The following is a 24,160-nucleotide window of genomic DNA, read 5'->3' on the forward strand; positions in this document are numbered from 1 at the left end:
GAAATCCAGTACTTTAATCACCTATTCATGTATAATATACAAAATATAAAGTGTACCCATTTTACATGTAAGTCAATGAGTTTTGACAATGTATAAATCCATGTAACCACTACCACAGACAAGAGAGTAAACATTTCCATAACACCAAAAAGTTCCTTCATGCCCAACTCCAGTCAATAACTGAGCTATTTCTGGTCAATAGAGATTGGGTTTGCTTTTCTAGAATTTTATATAAATACTTGTATGGTATATATTGTTTTGTATCTGTTTTTTTTTGCCCAACACAATGTTTCTGAAATTGTACCAGGTTACTGGACATATCAGTAATTCATTCCATCTATCTGGGTAGTATTTAATTATATGAGTGTACCATAATTTGTTTATCCACTTACCTGTTGAAGTAACATCTAGGTAATTTCCAATTTTGTCCATTATGAATAAGGCTGCTATAAACGACTGTGTACAAACATTTGTTGGACACATTTTATTTCACTTGACTAAATGTGTCATAATTGAATTACTGGGTTGTATGGAAAAGATGTGATTAACTTCAGAAGAAACCTCCAAACTGATTTCTGAAGTGTTTGTACCAACTTACATTCCCATTAACATGATGCTTCACAACCTCACCAACACTTGATATTTTGACTTTTTCATTTTAGCTATTCTAGTTGGTGTGCTGTAGCATGTCACTATAATTTTTTTTGCATTTCTCTAATGATTAATAACGTTGAACATTATATCTATGTGCTTATTTGCCATCTTTTTATAGTCTTTTGTGACTTGTCTGTTCAAATCTTTTGGCCTTTTTTGAAAGGTTGCTTTATTTTATTTTTAAGTTGTAAGAATTCTTTATTCGTAATTCCTTTGTTAGATATACTTATTGCAAATAATACTTCCGGTCTGTGGCTTGGGCTTTGTATTCTCTTAACAATATCTTTCAAAGAGTAGACAATTTTAATTTTAATGAGCTCCAATATATCAATTTTTTCTTTTGTTGTGTGTGCTTTTTGTGTCCTATCTACTTTCTTACCCTGATGTCACAAAGATTTCCTCCTATGTTTCCTTATAAATGTTTTATGATTTTAGCTTTTACTATTAGGTCTATGATGTATATTGAGCTTTTTTTTGTTTAGGGTGTAAGAATTGAGGTCCATTCCCTCCACCTTCACCCACAATATAAATTTCCAACTGTATTAGGACCATTTGTTGAAAAGACTATTCTTTCCCCATTGGATTAATTTGTTTTTTTAATTGAAAATCAATTGGCCATGCATATATGGATCTATTTCTGGACTCTATTCTGTTCCCTTGATGTTTATGTCTATTTTACCAACATCACATTGTCTGGATTACTGTAACTTTATAGTAAGTCTTGAAATCACATAGGGCATGTCTTTCTTTTTAGGAATGTTTTGGCCATTCCAGTTCTTTTGCAATTCTATATAAACTTCAGAACCAGCTTGTCATTTTTTACAGAATTGTTTATAGGGATTATGATTAGAATTAGTTGAGTTGATCTAGAGATCAACTTAAAAGGAACTGACATCTTTTTTTTTAAATTTTATTATTATTATACATTAAGTTTTAGGATACATGTGCACAACGTGCAGGTTTGTTACATATGTATACATGTGCCATGTTGGTGTGCTGCACCCATTAACTCGTCATTTAGCATTAGGTATATCTCCTAATGCTATCCTTCCCCCCTTGCCCCACCACACAACAGTCCCTGGTGTGTGATGTTCCCCTTCCTGTGTCCATGTGTTCTCATTGTTCAGTTCCCACCTATGAGAACATGCAGTGTTTGGTTTTTTGTCCTTGCGATAGTTTGCTGAGAATGATGGTTTCCAGCTTCATCCATGTCCCTACAAAGGACATGAACCCATCATTTTTTATGGCTGCATAGTATTCCATGGTGTATATATGCCACATTTTCTTAATTCAGTCTATCATTACTGGACATTTGGGTTGGTTCCAAGTCTTTGCTATTGTGAATAGTGCTGCAATAAACATATGTGTGCATGTGTCTTTATAGCAGCATGATTTATAATCCTTTGGGTATATACCCAGTAATGGGATGGCTGGGTCAAATGGTATTTCTAGGTCTAGATCTCTGAGGAATAGCCACACTGACTTCCACAATGGTTGAACTAGTTTACAGTCCCACCAACAGTGTAAAAGTGAGGAACTGACATCTTAACCATATTGAATCTTCTTATCCATGAGTGTGATCTATTTAGTTAGATCTTGTTTAATTTCACTCAGTAATATTTTATGGTGTTCAGTGTAGTGATCCTGTTATTTCTTGCTAAATTTATCTTTAAGAATTTCATGTTTTGATGATATAATTAGCCTTTAAAATATTTCATTTGCCAATTGTTAGTAACAGACGTAAAATATATTTTTCTACATTGACCTTTTTTGAGACCTTGTTACATTCATTTATTTATTCTCATAGCATTTTATAAAAATAATGCCATCTGAAAATAGAGATCTTCCTTTCCAAACTGTATGACTTTTCTTGCCTTATTACACTGGTTAGGATCTCCAGGAAAATGTCATGTAGTAGTGCTAAGAGTAGACATTCTCACCTAGTTTTCAATTTTAGAGGGAAAATAATATTTTGCTATTAAGTATAATGTAAGCTGTAGGTTTTTAAGAGATGTTGTGTATCAGGTCAAGGAAGTTTCCTTCCATTACCAGTCTTCTGAGAATTTTTATCATGAATGGATTAGGAATTTCATCAATTTATTTTCTGTAGGTATTAAGATGATCATATGATTTTTCTCTTTTCTTCTATTAATATAATGAAGTACATCCATTGAATACAGATGTTAAATCAACCATGCATTCCTTTATATTGCTGGATTCAATTTGATAATTTTTCTGTCTGTATACAAGGGAGATACTGCAATGTTCATCTATAGTTTTTCTTTCTTGTAGTTTCTGGATAGATTTGGCAATGAAGATAAAACCAACCTTATAAAATGAGTTGAGAAATTTCCCCCACTTTGCCCTTTTCTGAAAGAGTTTATATAGGATTGGCATTATTTCTTCTTTAAATATCTGGTTTAATTCACCAATGCAGTTTTCTTTGTGGGGAGGTTTTTAATACAAATTTGATTTTTTAAATAGATGATTTAGTTTTCCTATTTCTTTTGGAAATACGTATCACCAGGAATTTTCTCCATTTATTAGAAGTGCTCTCTTTTAATTATAATAATAGAAAGTTGGGTCTCCTTTTCTCCCTAAACGAGTCCAGCTATGACTTAATCTACTTTATTGATCTCTTCAAGAAATCACCTTTTGATTTCGTGTACTTCATCTATTGCTTTTACATTTTCTATTTTCTTGTTTTCTACTACCATTATATCCTTCCTTCTAATTACTTTGGGTTTTAGTTGCTCTTCATTATTTAGCTTCATAATTGTAAGCTTAGGTAATTGATTTTAAACCTTTCAAAATTTTCTAATATGCTTATTTTAAAGTATAAGTTTGCTGTTAAGTATTGCTTTAGCTGCCCCGTGACGTTCTTGATATGTTATAATTTCATTTTCATTGACTTCAAAACGTTTTCTAATTACCTTGTGATGTCCTTTTTTACAGCATGGGTTATTTATAAATGTATTGTTTAATATTCAAATATTTAGTAATTTTTGTGAAAACTTTTTTTTGCTGATTTCTAAGAAGCTCTATTATTAGAGGAATATACATTTAAGAATTTTATGTCTTGATGAATTGGCCACTTTATTATAAACCATCCTTCTTAATCTCTGATAATATTCCTTAATCTGGAGTCTTTGTCAAATATTAACAAAAGCACTCCAGCTTTATATGATTAGTGTTAGTACAGTATGTCTGTTTCCATTCCCGTTTTTCTAGACAGCAGACAGTTGCATTTGTTTTCATGTCTAGTTGGACAACTCTGTCTTTTATTGGAGTTTCTAAACAATTTATTTTAACATAGTTTACCAATAGAGTTGGTTTAAATCTCTAATTTGTTTCTTTTATGGTTATCTCATAAAAGAAACACCTTTGTTACTTAGTCTGTTTAAGCTGCTGTAACAGAATACCACAGACTGGGTGGCTTTTACACAAAGAAATTTATTTCTCAGGGTTTTGGAGGCTGGGAAGTCCAAGATCTAGGCACAAGAAGATTTGGTGTCTGGTGAGGGCCTGCTCCCTGATTCATAGCCATCTTTTATCTGTGCCCTCACATGGTAGAATGGAAGAGGGAATCTATCTGGGGCCCCTTTATAAAGGCACTTATCCCATTTATGATGACTCCACCCTCATGACCTAATCACCTCCCAAAGGCCCCACCTCTAAATATCCTCACACTGGGACTAATTTCTTTTTTCTTTTCTTTCTTTCTCTCTCTTTCTTTCTTTCTTTCTTTCCTTTCTCTCTCTCTCTTTCTTTCTTTCTTCCTTTCTTCCTTCCTTTCCTTCTTTCTCTCTCTTTCTTTCTTTTCTTTCTTTCTGTTCTTTCTTTCTCTCTTTCCTCTCTTTCTCTCCTTCTCTCTTTTCGTGAGGTAGATGCTTGCTCTGTTGCTCAGGCTGGAGTGCAGTGGCGCAATCTCAGCTCACTGCAACCTCCGCCTCCGAGATTCAAGCGATTCTCCTGCCTCAGCCTCCTGAGTAACTAGGATTACAGGCGCCCACCACTACGCCCGGCTAATTTGTATATTTTTAGTAGAGATGGGGTTTCACCATGTTGGCCATGCTGGTCTCGAATCCTGGCCTCAAGTGATCCACCTGCCTCAGGCTCCCAAACTGCTGGGATTACGGGCGTGAGTCATTGCACCTGGTGGGTTCTAATTTCAACATGTGACTTTAGGGGGTGGGGGGACAAACATTTAGTTGTAGTATTACCTTTTTTTTTTTTTTTTGAGATGGAGTCTCACTCTGTCACCTAGGCTGGAGTGTAATGGTGTGATCTCTCTGCAACCTCTGCCTCCTGGGTTCAAGTGATTCTCCTGCCTCAGCCTCCCAAGTAGTAGGGATTACAGGTGCCTGACATCATGCCCAGCTAATTTTTTTTTTTTTTTTTTTTTTTTTTTTTTTTTTTTTTTTTTTTAGTAGAGATGGGGTTTCACCATGTTGGCCAGGCTGGTCTCAAACTCCTGGCCTCAAGTGATCCGCCTACCTCGGCCTCCCAATGTGCTGGGATTACAGGTGTGACCCACTGTGCCCAGCCTATAGTATTACTTTTGCCCTCCCTTTAAAACTTCTTTTATTGGATTGATTAGATATTTTTTGCATTCCATTTTATCTATTCTGTTTGTTTCTTAGCTATCTTAAAAATACTTTTGTCTTTGATCTAGGTCAGCATTTATTTGGACATACATCAAAGTTTTATTTTATTACAAATATTTTCAAATATATTCAAAAGTAGAGAGAATAGTATAATTAACCGGATGTACCCATAACAAACTTTCAACAACTATAAACACATGGCCAATGACATTTCAGCTAAATTGTCACTTACTCCACCTCTCCTGGATTACTTTGAAGCAAATTTCAGATACCATATTTCATCTGTTAATATTTCAGTATGTATCTCTGCAAGGACTTAAAAAATACATAACAATATGATTACTGCACCTGAAAAATTAACAATAATTTCTTAAGAACATCAAACAGCCAATCACTGTTCACACTTTCCTGGTTGTCTTTAAGTGATTTTTTTCAGTTCATTTGAATCAAGATTCAAATAAGGCCCATTCCTTGCCAACTGTCTGTATTTATTGCAGTAGTCGGGGATGAAGAAGCTTCAGGGAGACTTGAAACACTGCTGCAGCCACTACCATCTACAATCTCAATGTGAGTTTTATTTGATTTAAAATTTAAAATAGCAATTAAAAAGGTGTAATTGGGAATATTAATTGAACAGAACCCCTACACAGGCATTTTAACATTGGAGTTTCCATTTTACCCTGAAGAATGTCATTCCTGGAAACTGTCTGAAGCCTATACAGTCACATCTTGGATAACTCCACATTTCAAAAGTTTCAATCTTGGACAATTTCCAGTATGAGTGATTTCCTATATTACTTCATCTATATCGTATTGCCAAATTCTGTAAAGCTATAATCATATCTTTCAAGAGGAGGAAAACTGCTCTGAATATTTTCTTCACTTTTGCCCATACTCTTTTCTTTCTTTGTGATAATTAATAATTAAATTAATTTAAAATGTGAGGTCTGGGGATAATACTTCAAAACATTAATCAACCATTCTGATGTAGATTGTACTGCTGGAGTTTTAATGTCATTGCTTTACCTCCCTAGGAAATGAGCTACAGATGTAGACAGCAAGTGTAATAGCTTAGGAGGAATAAGCTTATGAAAGACACTTAATGAATTATGTACTCATAATTTCCTCTTTGTACTGTTTTTAAAAACTAGCCTAAACTTTTTCCAAACAGATAGTAAAGAGAAAACATCTATTCCTTTAAGAACAACACAAGAAGGCTTTAGCTGATCTTTATTGTATCAAGTAACACACTGGCTCACTAAATTCAAAATTCTGATAATGCTAAACACTGTTATAATTGTATACAATTTAACAAAAATTAATAGATAAAAGTTCTTACAAACTGAAGAATGCTTTGGTAGAAAAAAAGGAACTCCTCTTTTATGGTAAAATACATACTTAAGAATGGAAAAGCACATTTTAAAGAGAGGAAAAACATAAATTGCTGTCAGTTACTAAATTTGGTTATCTCATACAATTATGTCTGCTATCCCTGCATGTACAAACCCTACCTATCCTTCAAGGCCTAGCTCAACACTACTAAGAAAGAAATTTTAAATTTCACATTTGCCAATTAGATATGCATTATCAATCGCTTTATCCTCTTAGGTAAGGCAGAAAGATATGGTAGATTGCGGAGCTGAGATTTTTAAGTTGTTCTTTAAAAAATTAAATCAAGTTTACGAATTCTTCTCACACTTTTTTTTTTCATTTGACTTTCTCAGAGATCTTAGATGGTAAGCAAGATCTAGTGTTATTACTTTCTTCTATGTTAAAGATCAGCAAACTAAGGATTAGAGAAGTAAAATAAATGACCCAAGGCCATCTTCTGGTCAGTTACTGAGTCCAGACACAAATCAAAGTCCTTGGATTCCAGAAAGTGTTCTCTTTATGTTATATCAGAGCTAAGCTGCCCATTGATTTTAGACTTTCTGAAAGAAACTTCCTGAATCCCATATGCCCAAATATGAGTCAAAAATAGAAAAAGAGAAAACAGAATAAAGCAGAGAATACTGTGAGCTGTATTGGATATGGTGATGGTGTGGCCTTTATTGTTAACTATTGTCATTTCTACTACAAGTTTTTCAAACAGACTGGCCTTCTCCACATGATATAAAATCATTTGGAAGAATAAATCGAACAGGTTCTTTGTCAAAACAGCTATAGGACTCGTAGGCTGGAGCATTCTTTCTTTTCACCTATTACTATCCTTTCACTAACATTCACATGCACTGAGAGATTTCTATGTGTCCAGGCATAATGTCTGGCAGAGAGAACAACATCCCAACTTCGCCCTTGAGAAGTTTCTAGTTTGGGGGACAGTAAGAGGCAAACAGGGATAAAAATAACTATAATGCAATAATTATTGGTTATAGGAAAAGCACTGGAGAGCAGTTCTACTAAAGGGCATGTAGGGAAAAATAGAGCATTTGAAACAATAGCTGAAAAGTATCTTGATATATGCTAGCTACAATGACATAATTCTGACATTCCCAGTCTGGAAAAAACAAATAAATGTTGTTTTAGTTGTTAAGTTACAGCACAGTACAACATTCTATAAAAGAGATCCAACTGTCAAATAAATATAGCCAAATAAAACTGGAAAAGTAGTATGTTAATGTTTCAGAGCCAGTGACATTATGAAGTCATAGATTTCTGAAATATTTTCTGTTCTGAGCATACATTTTGTTCAAGAAATTCAATTAGATGTTCAAGTCCTATTCAATTAGCTATTCTCTAGACTTACAGCGTCCACCAAATCCTAACGGTAACATTTAAATTGATGAGGCACATAATATGTTCTGGGCTGATAGTGAGCTGAGGTCTGAAACAGTTTCAACTAGAATTTGCCTATTTTAAGTTTTGTGAACTTGGGGTTTGTTTCTGGGTTGGACCTGTACTAGTTATGATTCTCAAATTAGCACAGGTACTGATGTGCTACAGAATAAAACAGCCATTTCTTCTACAAACAAACATTTCCTTTTCTCACTGATGGGGTGAAGGATGAGATGAGATGAAAGGCCGTAGGTTGGGTTGCCTAGAAAAATCAAGGATAAGTAGCCTGTTCTCACTCATAGGTGGGAATTGAACAATGACAACACTTGGACACAGGAAGGGGAACATCACACCCCGGGCCCTGTTGTGGGGTGGGGGGAGTGGGGAGGGATAGCATTAGGAGATATACCTAATGTAAACGACGAGTTAATGGGTGCAGCACACCAACATGGCACATGTATACATATGTAACAAACCTGCACATTGTGCACATGTACCCTAGAATTTAAAGTATAATAAAAAAAAATCAAGGATAAGTAATACAAGAATTATATTAGTAAGCTGGACATGGCTGTATTATAGGGTATAAAGGAAAATTCGCTTAATTTTTAAAAATAAAACACTAGGATGAAAAACAAACAAGCCTGTCCTTTCATGGGTCTCCTTTGGTTATGCTGCAAGAACCTCTCACCATTTGCCTTCATCCTTAGTTCTTGGCGATAAGCTGGTGAAAAGCAATGCTCTACTGAATTCAGAAGAATTCTAAACATTTGAAAGATTTTAAGAGTTTGAAAGACTAATAAAAATGCCTAGAAGAGCAGATATTTTTAGCTTTTTTACATCCTATACACTGGGTATGCTTTATCATTTCCTTTCATCTTGGGCAAATGTATTATCCCATTGTGGGTTGGGTCATTCCCACTTTCAGGATACCAAGAACCACAAATGCCTTGAGGGAAAACAAAATAGGTAGGTGGTGAGTGACTGTATCCTTCTCTTTTCATAACAGCAAAAACACAGAGAACATCTCATTCAACTTTTTAAGTTAGAAGATAAGAGTGAATAGTATTGGGAAAAAGTGTACTAATTTCTTTGAACATCTCTCACAGGAGTACTCAACAAATTCATTAGGAAGTCTCTTTTGAAAGACTCAAAGTAGCTCATAACCAATTCCGGGTTGCTCATTTTGGGGTGGTCCATGTGTGTGTGCTAGGGTGGGATGCAGGAGGTCATTAGACGAGGTTACACTGCTGTTACAAGTCACAGGCAAATCCACAGAATGATCAGTTCCATTACTGTTTCCATTTAGGATGGGGTGTGCTGGCTTCTAGTTGTGGGTCATCTGCTCCACAGATTTAGGCTCTTAGTAACTTACATTGTATCAACTCCTTATTTAGTGCAGAGACATTTTCTTGCCTGAAACGAAACTTTTGCATCACAAAACACTAAACTTTCATAGAGGCCAGCTGAGAAAGGCAACTGATGACGGCTAAGGGGTTTAGTGAAACAAAGATACAGAATGCTTCATCTATATTCACAAAAAAGTTAGCTGTACACAGTAGATCATAAAATGTAACTACTATTTCAGTGAGTAGTCATCTTAGTTTTTTACATACTTTATATATATTTTAAAATATCTATAGCCAATGTATGTAGATGCCAAACACTAAATCTATGAGAAAAACTCAAAGCTATACACCTTATCAGGACTTTGTCAGTATACCCGGGGCAACTCTGCTTACTTCAAAGACGGTTCCTTGACCAGCAAAGAGAGATCCACAAATGAGAATACTCACTACAGAGCAGGCTATGTGTTCTTGTTTCCTGAACTGGCTTCCAGGATACACATTCTTTGAACTTGTCTAGGCCTGCCCTGTTTTTCTTCATTCTATTTTGTCAGTTTCTCCTCTGCTTTGTCCTTTCAAGTAGTATCTCTTTATGGTAACACTTTCCAGCTCTTTAACTTCTACAGATGTTTCCTAATTTACCTCCTGCATTCTTACACTGCCAGAGAGCCCCCTTGGGCCACTCCTCTGACTCAAGTGACATCCCCAGGTGTGTGATCCCTTCTCCCAGTTAAACCTAACGTGTTGTGGCTTCCCAGAGTCTGCCTCCCTCCTGGATCTAGGCAGACAGAAACAATCACATAACATTTCTTAGGCTTAATTGCAGTGGCACAAAATGTTTCCTGGTTTCACTGTCTTGAAAAAGCTACTAAATACCCACAGAGTTCCTAAAATCATCTGATTCCCCCAGTGATGTACACCTAAAACTAGGGAGTTGATTTTTGAAACTTTTCTGTGAAGTCACAGGAAAAAAAAAAATGAGTTGGGGGAGGGGGAGAAGACATCAAATACTGATCTGTACCTTCTTAATTTCTATTTAAAGAAGCAAAGTAATAATAATCGAGAATTACTTGCAAAAATGTCCACTGATAGGATCTCTTATGAATCAATGAAGAACTTACAATAGTATCTGAGTTAGCAGGGAGGATGATGCTCTGAGTAATTACCTTCTTTGTTTAACTCTAACTTTATAAGTAGCTAATTACATAAGTTTATAAGTTCTAATTACATTAGTAGCTTATGTGACACAGCCCAAGGTCGGCATGTATCTCTGCTTTGTAATCACCTTTGAAATTCTGTTTCAAGTGTGTCTAACTGTCCTAGCTGATGTCCCCCAAGTTTTTATAAATACCAAGGTTTGGTATCCTATCTTAGGTTATACAGAAAGTTCTTAAAGTTTGTTGAACAATTAAGTAGGCAGAATAAATGTAGATGTTTCATATACCAATAACAAGTACAGTCTGAAAGCACAGATGTAGAAAAGTTTCTACATATAAAATATTGTTATAAGTATAAAAATTGAAATATAAAATATTGACTTAACTCTGATCTGGCCCTTTCCTTCCCTGATTCTCCCAAGCAGAATTCTGATTGCCTGTTTCCTAAGCCAATTAATTAAAAAAAAACATAGGTCTGCATAATCAAGTATTTCCCAAAAACTCAATGTTAAACCAACGAAGATGTTTTTCCAGTGTCAATCATAGTTTTCAGACAACCGCTTGCACCCCACAGAAGGGAAAACGGTATAGTTTTATAAGCAAACAGGTTCCTATCTCCGAGGCTTCAGAAGTTATGATGGTTGAAATGGTTTAGTAAATGGATATCCATGTATCACACTTGCAGTCTCATTTTTAAGCCTTAAATGAAATTTTCATCAAGAATAATAAAGAATATACGACATGTTTATAAGCCTAAAAATGTCACAAAATACATTCATGGTTTACAAATATTTTTATCGTTTGGAGAACTTTTTTCCTCATTTATGTCATAGAAAATTAAAGTAAGTCACAGTTATAGGACCTTTGACATTATTTTAAAATATATTAAGGTGGCAATACACAATCTTTAAATATTTACAGTCCATATCTTGTATCTGAAATACTCTGTCCCATAGTTTACTGCAAACTTTTATTTATCAAACCTTCCATTATTTGATGCTCCTAAAAGCCCGGGGCTGATTTCTAAAACTCACTCCAAATTTGCACATTCTACAATAAATTTTTCATTTACCTTTTCTCTCAAATGTCCTTGACGCTAAGCAGTATACACTGTAAATACTTTTTTTTTCTCTATTTGTAAAAGGAACATTCATTTCTTTAAAATAATTTTGAAGTATGCTTGTGTAAATGTTACAATCTACCTCTTAGATTATAAATCTTAGGGAGTAATGTCTGAGTCTTTTTAATATGCTTTCAATTAAATGTAGTGGCTTTCTGAATACATTTCAAAGGATAAATGCTCCTTTCAATGCAGAGGAAAATAACAGACATTGCTCTAGCACAGAGTCAAAGCCAAAGGAACTATAAAGCACACCTGGGTGTTCACTGTGCAATAATACATTTTTAATAGCATGTAGCACAATGTCAAATTTCAATCCTATAAAATGACCACAGAAAAAACTCTTCATCTTTCCAGGTATAAATGCCATACCAATGTGAACAGAGTTTAAATTCTGTTATATAATCCAACCTACCAATAATTAAACATAATATTTCTGGGTTTGTCCATGCAGAACAGCTCTAAATCCAATCTTTCCCCTATAACTCATTTACCAAATAAATGACAACAAAAAGAAAAAAATGTAATTTTTGGATGGTTCCAGGAAACATGTGTCTCTGAAATGAAAATAAAGTTGGTTAATCCTTGGAACTATTTAAGAATAAAGTTCCTAGATAAAATAAGACAGCATTCATCCTAACAGAGGACAAGTGAAGACACAGTGAAGGGCGCTATAATGAATTTTTCTTAGAAATTATGAGCACGGAGTTTTGTGTTATCACAGTTTTCAGGTTGCCATTTTGGCATTGTTTTCAAACTGTAGGAATTGTGATTGGTATTGGTTCTGGAATGTCTGTGCATATTCCAATGCTAAAACATGGATTGCTATTGTACAAACTACACAAGTTGTAAACCCAGATCGCATGCAGTGGAAAACTATTTTGTTTATGTTATAAAACTAGCACTGAAACCAAGAGAGTAGGAAGGACCTGGATACCAAATGATGTGTACAGAGGCAGCGGTTCTTTGATTTGAATGGTCAAATTTTATTTCATATATGCTGTCCAGCAAAAAACTTCCTGAGATTATTTGGATATCTAATGCTGCTCTTCTTTCTGTGACCTAGCAGCATGTATAATCTTCTGCTTAAGTTTTAAAATTAATATATATATATAAAGCAACATGTAAAAATGCCAGCACCATTCTTCTATATCCCTTATATTACTATATTTCCAAATGCCTTGCCCTTTATTTGTTCTTCATAAAATTCTTTACAATTCCTTCTTCCTTCTTATATCAGAATTTTATCTCCTGAACCTAAAGCCACTCACATTAGCCCCTACTTAAAAACCTTAACAGCTCTCTACTTCCTACTGCAGTGTTCCCCAAACCTCTACTTCCTACTGCACTGCTCCCCAAACTCATGACATTTGGCAATTCCTTTCATAATTTTTTACCCTTTTTTTCATTGCCCTGTACTATTATTTGTTTAATGGTTTTCTTTAGAGTTCCTTTTATAACTTAAAAAAAATTTTTCGCAGTGGCTCACACCTGTAATCCCAGCACTTTGGGAGGCCAAGGCGGGCGGATCATGAGGTCAGGAGATCGAGACCATCCTGGCTAACAAGGTGAAACCCCATCTCTACTAAAAATACAAAAATTAGCCGGGCGTGGTGGCAGGCGCCTGTAGTCCTAGCTACTGGGGAGGCTGAGGCAGGAGAATGGCGTGAACCCGGGAGGCGGAGCTTGCAGTGAGCCGAGATTGCGCCACTGCACTCCAGCCTGGGTGACAGAGCAAGACTCCATGTCAAAAAAAAAAAAAAATTTTTTTTTTTGTGCCCCTCCACAGGATAATCCAGGATATCTTGCTATATCAATCAGAAGAGAATAGATTATGTCAGAGTAACAAAAGAGAGCAAATTGCAGTGGGATTTATAAAACCCAGGCTTAATGCGTTGCTCACACCACAGGTCTGCCTCAGGTCAGTTATGCTTCTGCTCCACATTTTCTTCACCCTGTGACCAAATCTAATGGAACACCTTCTATTTTAGGACATGGCCAACTATACCGAAGAGGGGAAAAAAAGGACGTGGCAAATCCTTGTTTAAAACTCCATGCCTTAAAGCTTTGGCTCAGAAATGACAGGGATTGGTTCCACTCTAATTTCCTTGGCCAGAACAGCTCATGTGGACAAGACTGAATGGGCCAGGGAAATACAATCCTTCCCTTGGGAGTGGCAGCAGATACTTTGAACAATAATATGATCGATCACACTTGCCAAGAATAGAAGATAGTTAAATAAAAATGGAATGAAAAGAACATTATTAATTTCTAATTAGATAATGTTTCCTGCCCAAGTGTTAAAATCATGCTAGCCAACTGATTTTCTTCTTCACAGATTGAAAATATTTAACTCACTATGTGACACAATATCCTATCCATGTCCAGGTATCACATAAAGCCATTCACCTAAAATCACTGGCAATATGATTCCCACACCTATGAAAATGTATCTATAAAAAACAAATTAAAATATCTAAATAAGGCTCTTTAACAATCTGATCTAAACTCGTATTTACTGTATTGGTGCCAGCCACACATTTTCCTTTCTCTTGTTCTCATTACTTTCTCAGCCCCCTTTTTAATAAATTCCAAGCTCCCCAGACTTCATCTCTGCTGTACACCTTCTGATGCTTACTTGCCCCAATGTTTGATGAACGAAGGTTCACCACCGTTATCTTACATTCACCATGCACATGGAATTCAAGCTTTGGCTTTTATCCTTATAATAAAAATCTGAGTCTCCTTTAATCTTCTTTAGTGAGAAATAACTCACAGTCTACTTTTCAAAGGAAATATAAAGAAAAATGTTAAAAATGTAAAAGGAACATGGGTTGACTAGAAATATTAGGTTTGACTGAAAATGAAAGGTAGTTAAATATACTATGAATATCACTACTTGGATAAAACTGTTAACAAGTGTTTATTTATTATTACAATTAAATGTCAAGTAAGAAATTCGATAAATGAATATGGACGAGGGAGATAAATTACTCAGAAGTGTTTTGGTCTTTTGATTTGTAGACTTTGCAACATAAATAGTACCAGAGTCTGCAATATAGTCACTAAATCCAAGGGAGTCTAAATTTCTGAACCTGAAAAAGTAATAGCCTAGAGGCATGTGATCTCTGAAATTATTTATGGGTAGATGAAACTTCCAAACACATAACATGCAGCTACAGATACTAAAGAGAATAATCTACCATAATGACTTCTGTTTAAGCAGTAACACAAAAAAGTATAATTTTAAAAGTCAAATGGATTAAAATATTCTATATCAGACACTATACTTCTCTCTATAAAATTTACGTTGGTAAAAATTAACTTTGAGCTACATTGTTATTAATTTAGGAGCACATCCGGAGGTTTTTCTATCCCTTATGTGACTAACTGATAAAAATACATCAATCCTTAAGATACTGATGAGTACCTTAAGATACTGATGTGGTTTGTTAATGATAAAATAAATTTCATTTTCTAAATACAAAAGTGATATCTCTTTTCAAAAATTTTAAAGAGGTTACAAAGGAAAACTCCCTCTGTTTTTGCTGTTTGATATAGTTTTGTATTACATTTGGTCTTATGCTATCACCATAGATAAACTGTTTCCCTGGCATATTAGTGAATATTTTCAGGAAATATGCTGAATATTTCTTCTAATAATTTTTAGCCAGGATGATGATGATATTATTATTATTATAGATGGAGTTCTGCTATGTTACCCAGGCTGGCTTTAAACTCCTGGGCTCAAGTGATCCTCCTGCTTTAGCCTCTCGAGTAGCTGGGACTACAGGAATGTGCCATCTCACCTGGCTTCTTCCAATAATTTTTAAAAAGTGTTTTTCACAAAGTATGGCTCCAAGCAATATTTTTGCAGTGATATACTGAAGCATATGGTTAAGTATTATTTTAAAACTGTTTTTTAGTGTTTTTATTAGTACAGGTAAACATTAAAGCTTTGTGTTAATGTAAATTGCATTACTTCAATTTTTTCCTAAGTTTCCTTTCCTGGAAATAAGTATGGATGCAAAAGATGTAACTAAAATGAAATGACTGGAACATCATATCCTCTCATTTATAACTGTGATAATTTTAAACCCTTATATATTTTTATAATTATGGATTGAATGCTTGATGTATATAAAACACCAAAGGTTTAAAAACAATGCAGAATATAGAAATTAGAATTTATAATCTAGAAGCAAATATACATTCAAATACAGATTGCTATCATATGAAAAATATAATTATCATATAAACTATAGAAGTGTCATTCATTATTCAGGGGTTTTGAATGGTCCTAGTTAACCGGCTTCCCCAGTGGCAATTTTTCTTCCAATGTGGTCTGATGCACATCAAAGATGAGACTTAGATACCGACTGATATTGAACATCAGCAGTTTATTCTAGCAGCGCTCTTACAAGTTGGATAATGGGAGCAGGTGGGTGGCATGAGCCAGATTCAATCAGGGGTCAGATGACCGCCCATCCAAGAGGGTCTCCATCTGGAGACTATTCTCAGAGCTTGGGGGATTCTTCCCTTTTCTTATACCTGTGTTCAATCGGAGTCAGTTACCAGGTCTTTCGTTCATAAAAGGAGGTTAAGCTAGTCTTGTAAGGGTAACTTTGTTTAAAGGTTTGTAAGAGTTGCATCTGTACTGAGGTGGATGTGTCTCCTGGAAATCCCCAGGCCAGGTTGCCTCACACTGCTACTGCTAAGCGGCACATAGTGTCAGCCCTGTGAGGTGTTCCAGTAAGACTTACGGCTATCATTCATCTTATAGCCAGGAAATGTCCCTTACAGTACGCTACAACCAGGGGAGTGCTAGAGGGCAGCAAGAGATAGAATAAGCATTGTTTTCTGGGGCTTATCACAGAAACTGCAAGGAAAATGGGACATCTAATCCGAGCCAAAAAAAAAAAAAAATAGATTTCAGGCAGAGATCAAGGAGGGTAAATTCTAGACAGAAGGCACAGTGTGAGAAAAGACATAGAGATAGGAAATTATAATAGATATTAGGGTAATGACAAGGGATTTAAACTGACTAGAATCTGTGTGGGAGAGTGGTGAAATGCTGGGAAAACAGGCTGGGTGTTACATCAGAGTGCAGCTTTGAGAAAAATATCTCTGCTGAATGAATACGGTAAACAATGAATTGCCAAATAGGGAATCTATCTAGCTATTTTAGTGTTTCTAATTACAGAGCTAAAGTGCTGTATTATAGGAAACAAATACTGAATCAGCGCATTAAGAAAGTGTCCCTCATTGGCAATACTATTTTAAATAGTCAGGAGGTTTGAAGTTTCAGAATAGATTATTTATGGTTTTATATATATGGAGAGTCAGGAGGTAGGGAGGCGGATAAATAGACACAGATAAATACAGAAAAAAAGATTCTAATGCCTGATTTGTCAATAGCATACTTTAACTTAGAAACTGGAAACTATCTGAATCTAAAATGTGTATCTTTCCACTACTCAATTGTTGCTCCTCTATAAGAAGTGGACTTACTGGCCTTTTGACTTTGAGAAAGTCATTCAGACCCTCTAAGCAACACTATTCTCATCTGTAAGTAGGGTATAGAAATCACTCACTTCACAGAGGTTCGGAATTGGTTTTGGAAAGTTACATTTTTTCTTGAAAACTGTCCATTTATCTGTTTTCAAATGCACTGGAGAACACTGTTCATAGTATTCTCTTATGAATTTAAAAATCTTTACTATCCATTGTTATACATCTTTTTTATTCTAAATATTGTTTGTGCCTTCTCTCTCTTCTTGATTAGTATTCCAAGAGGTTTCTACATTTTATTAGTCTTCCTTAAGAACTTTTATTTTTTGATCCTTCCAAGTATTTCTTTGCTTTGCATTTCCCATCCTCTGCTAACTCTACAGGCTTACTCTATGTTCTACTTCTAACCTCTTGTGGATCTGTTTAGTTATTAATTTTAACATCTTGTTTTGCATTGTGATTTCTTCTAAACCCATTAATTAATTTGAAGCTGCTTTTTGGGTGTTTTGTTTATTTTAGTTCCCAAGCTAAACTAGAAGGGGTGATAAATATCTTTCTGTTGTTTTGTAGTTTTATTGCATTTTTATTAGAAAACATGTTCTGGATGATACTGATTATTTGGATTTACTTATAATTTACTGAAATATCTATACATTTATATAAGCTGACTGAATTTACTCTGTGCTTGAACATGGTAAATTTTCAGAAGTGTTCCATGTTTTCTTAAAAAGAATGACATTCTCTACATTAAGTTCTATTTGACTCTCCTATCAAGCTTGTAAATTTTCTAAATACTCTAGTCTCTGCTTTTTTTTGTTTTTTTGACTTAGTACTTATCTAATTTTTTCTTTCCTCTTATTTCTGTATTTCTAACCATTCTATGACTGTCTCCTGTAAAGAGCATACAACTGTATTTAAAAATTCAATATGAAGATCTTTGTCTTTTACAATTGTGTTTAATTGGTTTATTTTTTATTGTAAAAACAGTTACATTTAGATGTAATTTTTCTGGCTTTTTTTTTGCCCCTTCCTCTCTTACTATATACTTTGAGTCTCTTATTTCTCCCTCTAATAGTTCATATTTTAAGAATTTACTCTTATACTTTTAACATCTATATTTAACAAATTGAAAAACTAATTGTAATCTCAATTTCTTTTGGAAAAAAAACAAAAAGCAGAAAAATTTTAAAAAATCATTAGAAGGCTTTTTTCTAAAAGGTCTCATACCACATCCTATGTCATTTCTCTAGAATTTGAGCTTCCCGTTTTATTTTTTTTGCAAAAATTGCTGAATTATAACATATATATGTGTCATATAAAATACACATATATATTGCACCAATCATAAGTATATAACTTTCAGTATCTTTCAGTATAATTGAAAAATACACTATTTCCTTTATTTCTTTTAAAGTCTCTTTCAATTTTTTTTTTTTTTTTTTTTTGCAATGCAAGGTTCTTTATGTATTCATTTGTCCATCTGTCACACCTGGTGGCTTCCTTGCCTCCAATAATTGGTGTGGTTTCTATCAGGTTGGTGCAAAAGTTAACTGTGGTTTTACCATTACTTTTAATGGCAAAAAGTAATGGCAAAACCGCAGTTAACTTTTGCACCAGCCTGATACTCTCTGACTGTCCTCCTGTATTTACCAAGAGTTGCTTCCCATGGACATCTCATGTACACTGGGTTCTGATAATTCCATGTGGATTCCTAGCATGCCTCTATGGATGTCTCCAGTTTAGGACCTACTTTTCATTCAATTTATTTGTTTAAGTGTTTATGTTTCTCAACTCGTGGTTCCCACTTCACAAAGGCAGTGTGAAATGAGAATACACACTCCCTCATAGCAAAGGCTCTTGGTTTTGCTTTTTCATGTGTACCATTATTTCGATTTGTAGTCCCAAGTGAGCAGCAGAGAAGTAGGTAGCTTTCCAAGCCCAGTCTAGTTAGAATTTTTCTTGTCCCTATTTCAGAACCTGGATAGTGCTTTGTAGCTACAGAGGCAAGGCCTGGAGCTTATCTCCCTCAGCATTAAAAACTCTAACCTCTCACCTGTAAGGCTCATATTCTCTTCTGATATTCCCATGTGGGCTTACCACTTACACTCTTTCAAGTTCTGCTGTGCATTAAACTTGTATGTGTGTGGGATGCATGTTGGAGGTGTAGCGGGAGGTAATGGGCAGGAGGAGATTTTCCTGCATCAGCTCAGTCTACTACATTTTCTAGAAGTCTGCTAAATAATTTTTTTAGGTTTTCATTGAAATTTAACAACATAGATATAGAAAACCATACTGACGGACCTTTAAACTTTTGTTTCCAGCTAATCTCATAGTTGATTATATGGACAAATGATTTTCATTATATTGACAATTCAGAGTTCATCAACATTATTACACTATTTCCATCATCAATGGTGTTGCCATTCCACCTGGTGTCTTTTCAGGAAACAGCTACAGTTAGAGATCAGGATATATGGCTATGGATTGCCTCAACACTCGACCTTGAAATATCTAGAGATAGTATATCTCTAGATGTGAATCCAAGGTCATGGTTGATTTTGCCCTTAGAGTTCCATTCCAGGTAATTGTATAAAATCTATCAACCAAACCACCAATCAACCAACAAAAATACTGACTATTATATATACTGAATATTATTTTACCTACATGTGGAAAATCTATCTGAAGAATTTTTCATGGTGAACACATCCTGCCTTTTTGCTCTTTTCTAGCCAAGACTAAGGAGGTAACCAATAGCAGTGGCCCACCTAGAAGGAGCACTGTTGCTCAGCACAGGGAGGAGTAAGAAAACATTGGTGTTTTTTCTTTCTTTTTTTGTAAAGAGTTTGAGACTATTGTAAGGATATGCTGTGAACATCATTTTTTTTTTAGTTATTTTTATTTTTGCTACTTAGTTATTATCTGTGCCTTACTCTTCTCTAATTTATGTGCAGTTACAGGATGATGGTATAAAAATACAAATAAAATGTAAGAGTGAGTTGTTAAATTAATTTTTCTGAAATAAAGGAATAAACATTTCTACAAAAAAGTTGTGATTTGTTATTTGCAAAAAAGCCGAAACTCCTGCTTTGAGGCCTCTGACCTCTAACCCTTCTACTGAAGGTAAGAGAAACATCTAATTTTAGTGCCTCCTTACTACTTAGTAGAGTTCTAATAAGTTTATAAATTAATTATGTAAAATACAGGAAACTATGTACATTTCTTTAACAGATTTCATAACATGTTTATAATTCTAGACTAGTAGTAACTTAGTTTTTTTTTTTCCTTTTGGCAAAAACAAAACTGTAAAGGTTTAAAGCTGTGAACAAGTACATCTAGAAATATTTAATCAATTAACTCACTAACAAAATTTGGCTGATAAGAACTATAAACTGAGTATTTTTAAAAGAAACTTTTGAGTGTTCATTTAAAATACTAATTGTACTTCTTTTACATATTTCTTTGTAATTAGTATATTTAAAATGTGGTCTGGATTTTTACTCAACTAACATATAATTTACTTCTTTGGAGCAGTTCTCTAATGAAACAATTATTGCATTATACTTTATAGCTCCTATGAGACACAATACTTTATTACAGATTTCATTGCCTTTATCAGTACTATGAGTAAACAAGATAAGAGCATATTATTTTATAGGAATTTAAAACACAAAAGAGATTAAAGCCATATCAGATAACATTTACACATTTTATATGTCTGGATATAAATGTTAGTTCATAAATCTGGAGAATATTTATTTTATACTAATATTTCATTTATGCATCTACTACAAACCAAAAACATTAAGGTTTCTAGCCTCCCAAGCCAGTTACATGCCAATGATTACCAAATTTTATCCTTATTTTGCTTAATTTCACTGAACCCTGGAAAAGGCCTCTAAGAATAAAAAATAAAAGTTCCTTGAAAGAATTTAACGTGATGGTAATTCTTTTTTTTTTTTTTTTTTGAGGCAGAGTCTCGCTCTGTTGTCCAGGCTGGAGTGCAGTGGTTTGATCTCAGCTCACTGCAATCTCTATCTCCCAGGTTCAAGTGATTCTCCTGCCTCAGCCTCCTGAGCAGCTGGGATTACAGGCATGTGCCACCACTCTCAGCTAATTTTTGTATTTTTGTAGAGATGGGGTTTCACCATGTTGGCCAGTGTGGTCTCGAACTCCTGACCTCAAGTGATCTGCCTGCCTCAGCCTCCCAAAGTGCTGGGATTACAGTCGTGATGCACTGTGCCCGGCCTAATGTGATAGTAATTCATTTTGACTTTACAGTTTTCTTTCATTTAAAAGCTTGGGAGTTTGGAAATACAGTGCAGTTAAACAATATGCAGTGGGAGAAATTGCCTTGGCAGTATTTGTGAATAGCTGCCTAAAACTAAAGATCCAAACTCCTATACCTTATTAGAGAAATCTGGGTCTCCAAAGTCTAGGCCTGAGTGCTTTCTACTCTGTGTGAAACACACAATTGCAATGCTTTGCATCCACTATCACCAGTATATGCTGTAAAGCAATGTAGTTATGAAGGCCAGTTTAAAAGAACTGCTAGAAGTGCAAGCACTCTGAAAACTTAAACATAAGCCTCATTTTGAAATATTATTATATATTCGTATGGTAAAATGAGTGATATACCTGCCCCAGGCTGCCTCATTTGTAGATGCTTTATTAACTGGAACACAGGAGGAGTCAATGACAGTTGATTTGTTCATCTTGTAGCAGAAACCGCAGTCTGGATCCAACATACATTCATTACAGTAACTGAAAAATGAAAAGAGTTACCGTCATGTTGGCAGAGACAACTGGTGCTCACCATATACTGGATCCCATGTGCTTCTCTGCATTTTCCACTCTCTTGTGCAGTAAGCTTGGGGCCTTGGGACTTGTTTTGGCCAAGGAAAGTGACATGCGCTGAGCCAGGTGAGAGCTGGCTGGTCTCTTCGATTTCTCCCTCTTTTGGCCACAGCAACTTTGGAAGTCACTTTGAGCTGAAGGAGGCTTGGATCTGAGAGACTGAATGTAGAAGAGTCCCCGTCAATCTGGAGCAAATAAACTTTTGCTTTCCTAAACCACTGAGATTTGTTACCAAACTGTAGACTGGCTCATTGTGATCCAGCCCTGACTGGTTCCAAGTTGCATCAAAGCATTAATTTCTCTCAATTGTATATCTCATACACCATCTATTTTAAAAAATGAAAATAGTTTGATTTCTAATACATATCCTGAAAAAGAAAATTCAAACAACGAAAAAATTATGTCTAAAGAAAACAGTTAAATAAAAATACTACTACTCAAATATAGCCATTGTTAATGTCTTGGTGAAATCTGTGCTTTCAGCAAAGATATAATGAGTATCAATTATGGATTATTCTTAATTTAAAAGAAGTAGGTATAGAAACAAAGGCTAACCATCCCCTAATCACATCTGCTAATTGGATCACAAAGTCATAATCAGTTACTCATTGCTCATTTGACAGCAGTATTCTAACTGCAGAAAAAATTTAAAGAAGCAAAAACCTTTAGAGGGCAGGGTTTGCCAACTAAAGCCTACATCAAGCTTATAGAATGAGTTTTCTCCCTGTCACACAGTCATTTGCCACACAATTCTGGAGCACTTTACAGATGGCAAGCACATGCAAGGTATCGGAGATACTAAAGATGAATAAGCCCAAATCCCTGCTCCTTGGTAGATAAAAGGCAAGAATGAGAAACAGATGAACAATGACAATGTAATGGAAACTGGGTATTAGCTACCTGGAACAGGGGCCGATTCATTTTAACGATGAGAGCTGGGAACCGTTTTAAATGTGACATTGAAACCAAATCATAGAATAAATTTACCAGGCAAAGAGGTAGAGCAAAGGGCATTTCAGAGAACTGCTTATGTTGTCACTAAAGATCAGTCAGCACAGACTTATTAAATATTTACTGTGTACAAGTCATGATACTATGGGTTGTGAAAGGAGAAATCGGTCATCTGAAAAAGACATCCAAAAGACATACAAGTTGTCTGAAAAGGATATGAAAGAATATTTCTTAATGTTCAAAATCAAAATACTTTTTGATTCATTTAACTAAATGTGAAAGCACTGGTGATAGGGTTTTATGTTGGTCCCTTCCAAATCTCATCTTGAATTGTAATCCCCAAAGTTGGAGGTAGGGCCTGGTGGGAGGTATTGAATCATGGGGGGAAGATCCCTCGTGAATGGTTTAGTGCCATCCCCTTGGTGATGAGTGAATTCTCACTCAGTTCACAGGAGATCTGGTTGTTAAAAAGAGTTTGGAACCTCCCTCTTCTCTCTCTTGCTCCCACTTTCACTATGTGAGGTGGCTGTTCCCCGTTAGCCTTTGACCATAAGCTTCCTGATGCCCTCACCAGAAGCAGATGTCAGCACCATGCTTCCTGTGCAGCCTGGAGAACGATGAGCCAATTAAACCTCTTTTCTTTATAAATTACCCAGTCTCAGGTATTCCTTTATAACAACAAAAACAGACTAACACAACTGGCATGGTTTAAAAATTAGATTTGTTATCATTTCAGCCTTCTCCCTCCTGTAAACTCTTCCTGAGGTAGACAGTCACCTCTATTTTTGAATGACACTTCAGCCCTAGACAAAAAGCAAAAGAGAGGCCATTCAAATGTACTGACAGGTGATTCAGCAATGTAAATATAAAATTTTCCACACCTGTGATAAGCACATTAAACTAGACAACTGAAGGCTTTAGAAGTAAGTACACTCAGTGTCTGGCTTTGAGAACCAGACTAGGCTAATTTGGAAAGGGAGATAATTTCTACTAGTATTTTGTTTTGTATTCTGTCTATACGAAGTTAAATTTAACAATACTAATTGTTCCAATGGCCTTAAATGATACTCATTTGGGAAAGGTCAACTCATTCATTTGCAGAGAAATTATTCTCAATTTTATTTCTCTGAAAATATGTAGTCCCTATAAAAGTCCAAAAAGCATAAAGGCTAATAATTACTG

General features: G+C 35.1%; 1 protein-coding gene and 1 non-coding gene across 2 annotated transcripts in view; both read right to left on the reverse strand.

Moving 5' to 3' along the window:
• SLC2A13 (solute carrier family 2 member 13) overlaps positions 1-24,160 on the reverse strand; it is a 359,276-nt gene that overhangs the window by 49,638 nt on the left and 285,478 nt on the right. Inside the window, exon 7 of the mRNA XM_054442881.2 lies at positions 21,809-21,934. Within this exon, the coding sequence (XP_054298856.1) occupies positions 21,809-21,934 (126 nt within the window). The remainder of the gene's footprint in view (positions 1-21,808; positions 21,935-24,160) is intronic.
• On the reverse strand, positions 11,800-11,933 carry LOC129011068 (small nucleolar RNA SNORA22). The gene has a single exon (XR_008493198.1). It is a non-coding gene; the product is annotated as a small nucleolar RNA SNORA22 (small nucleolar RNA).

This window comes from Pongo pygmaeus, chromosome 10, assembly GCF_028885625.2.
Source record: "Pongo pygmaeus isolate AG05252 chromosome 10, NHGRI_mPonPyg2-v2.0_pri, whole genome shotgun sequence".
Classification (NCBI taxonomy): domain Eukaryota; kingdom Metazoa; phylum Chordata; class Mammalia; order Primates; family Hominidae; genus Pongo; species Pongo pygmaeus.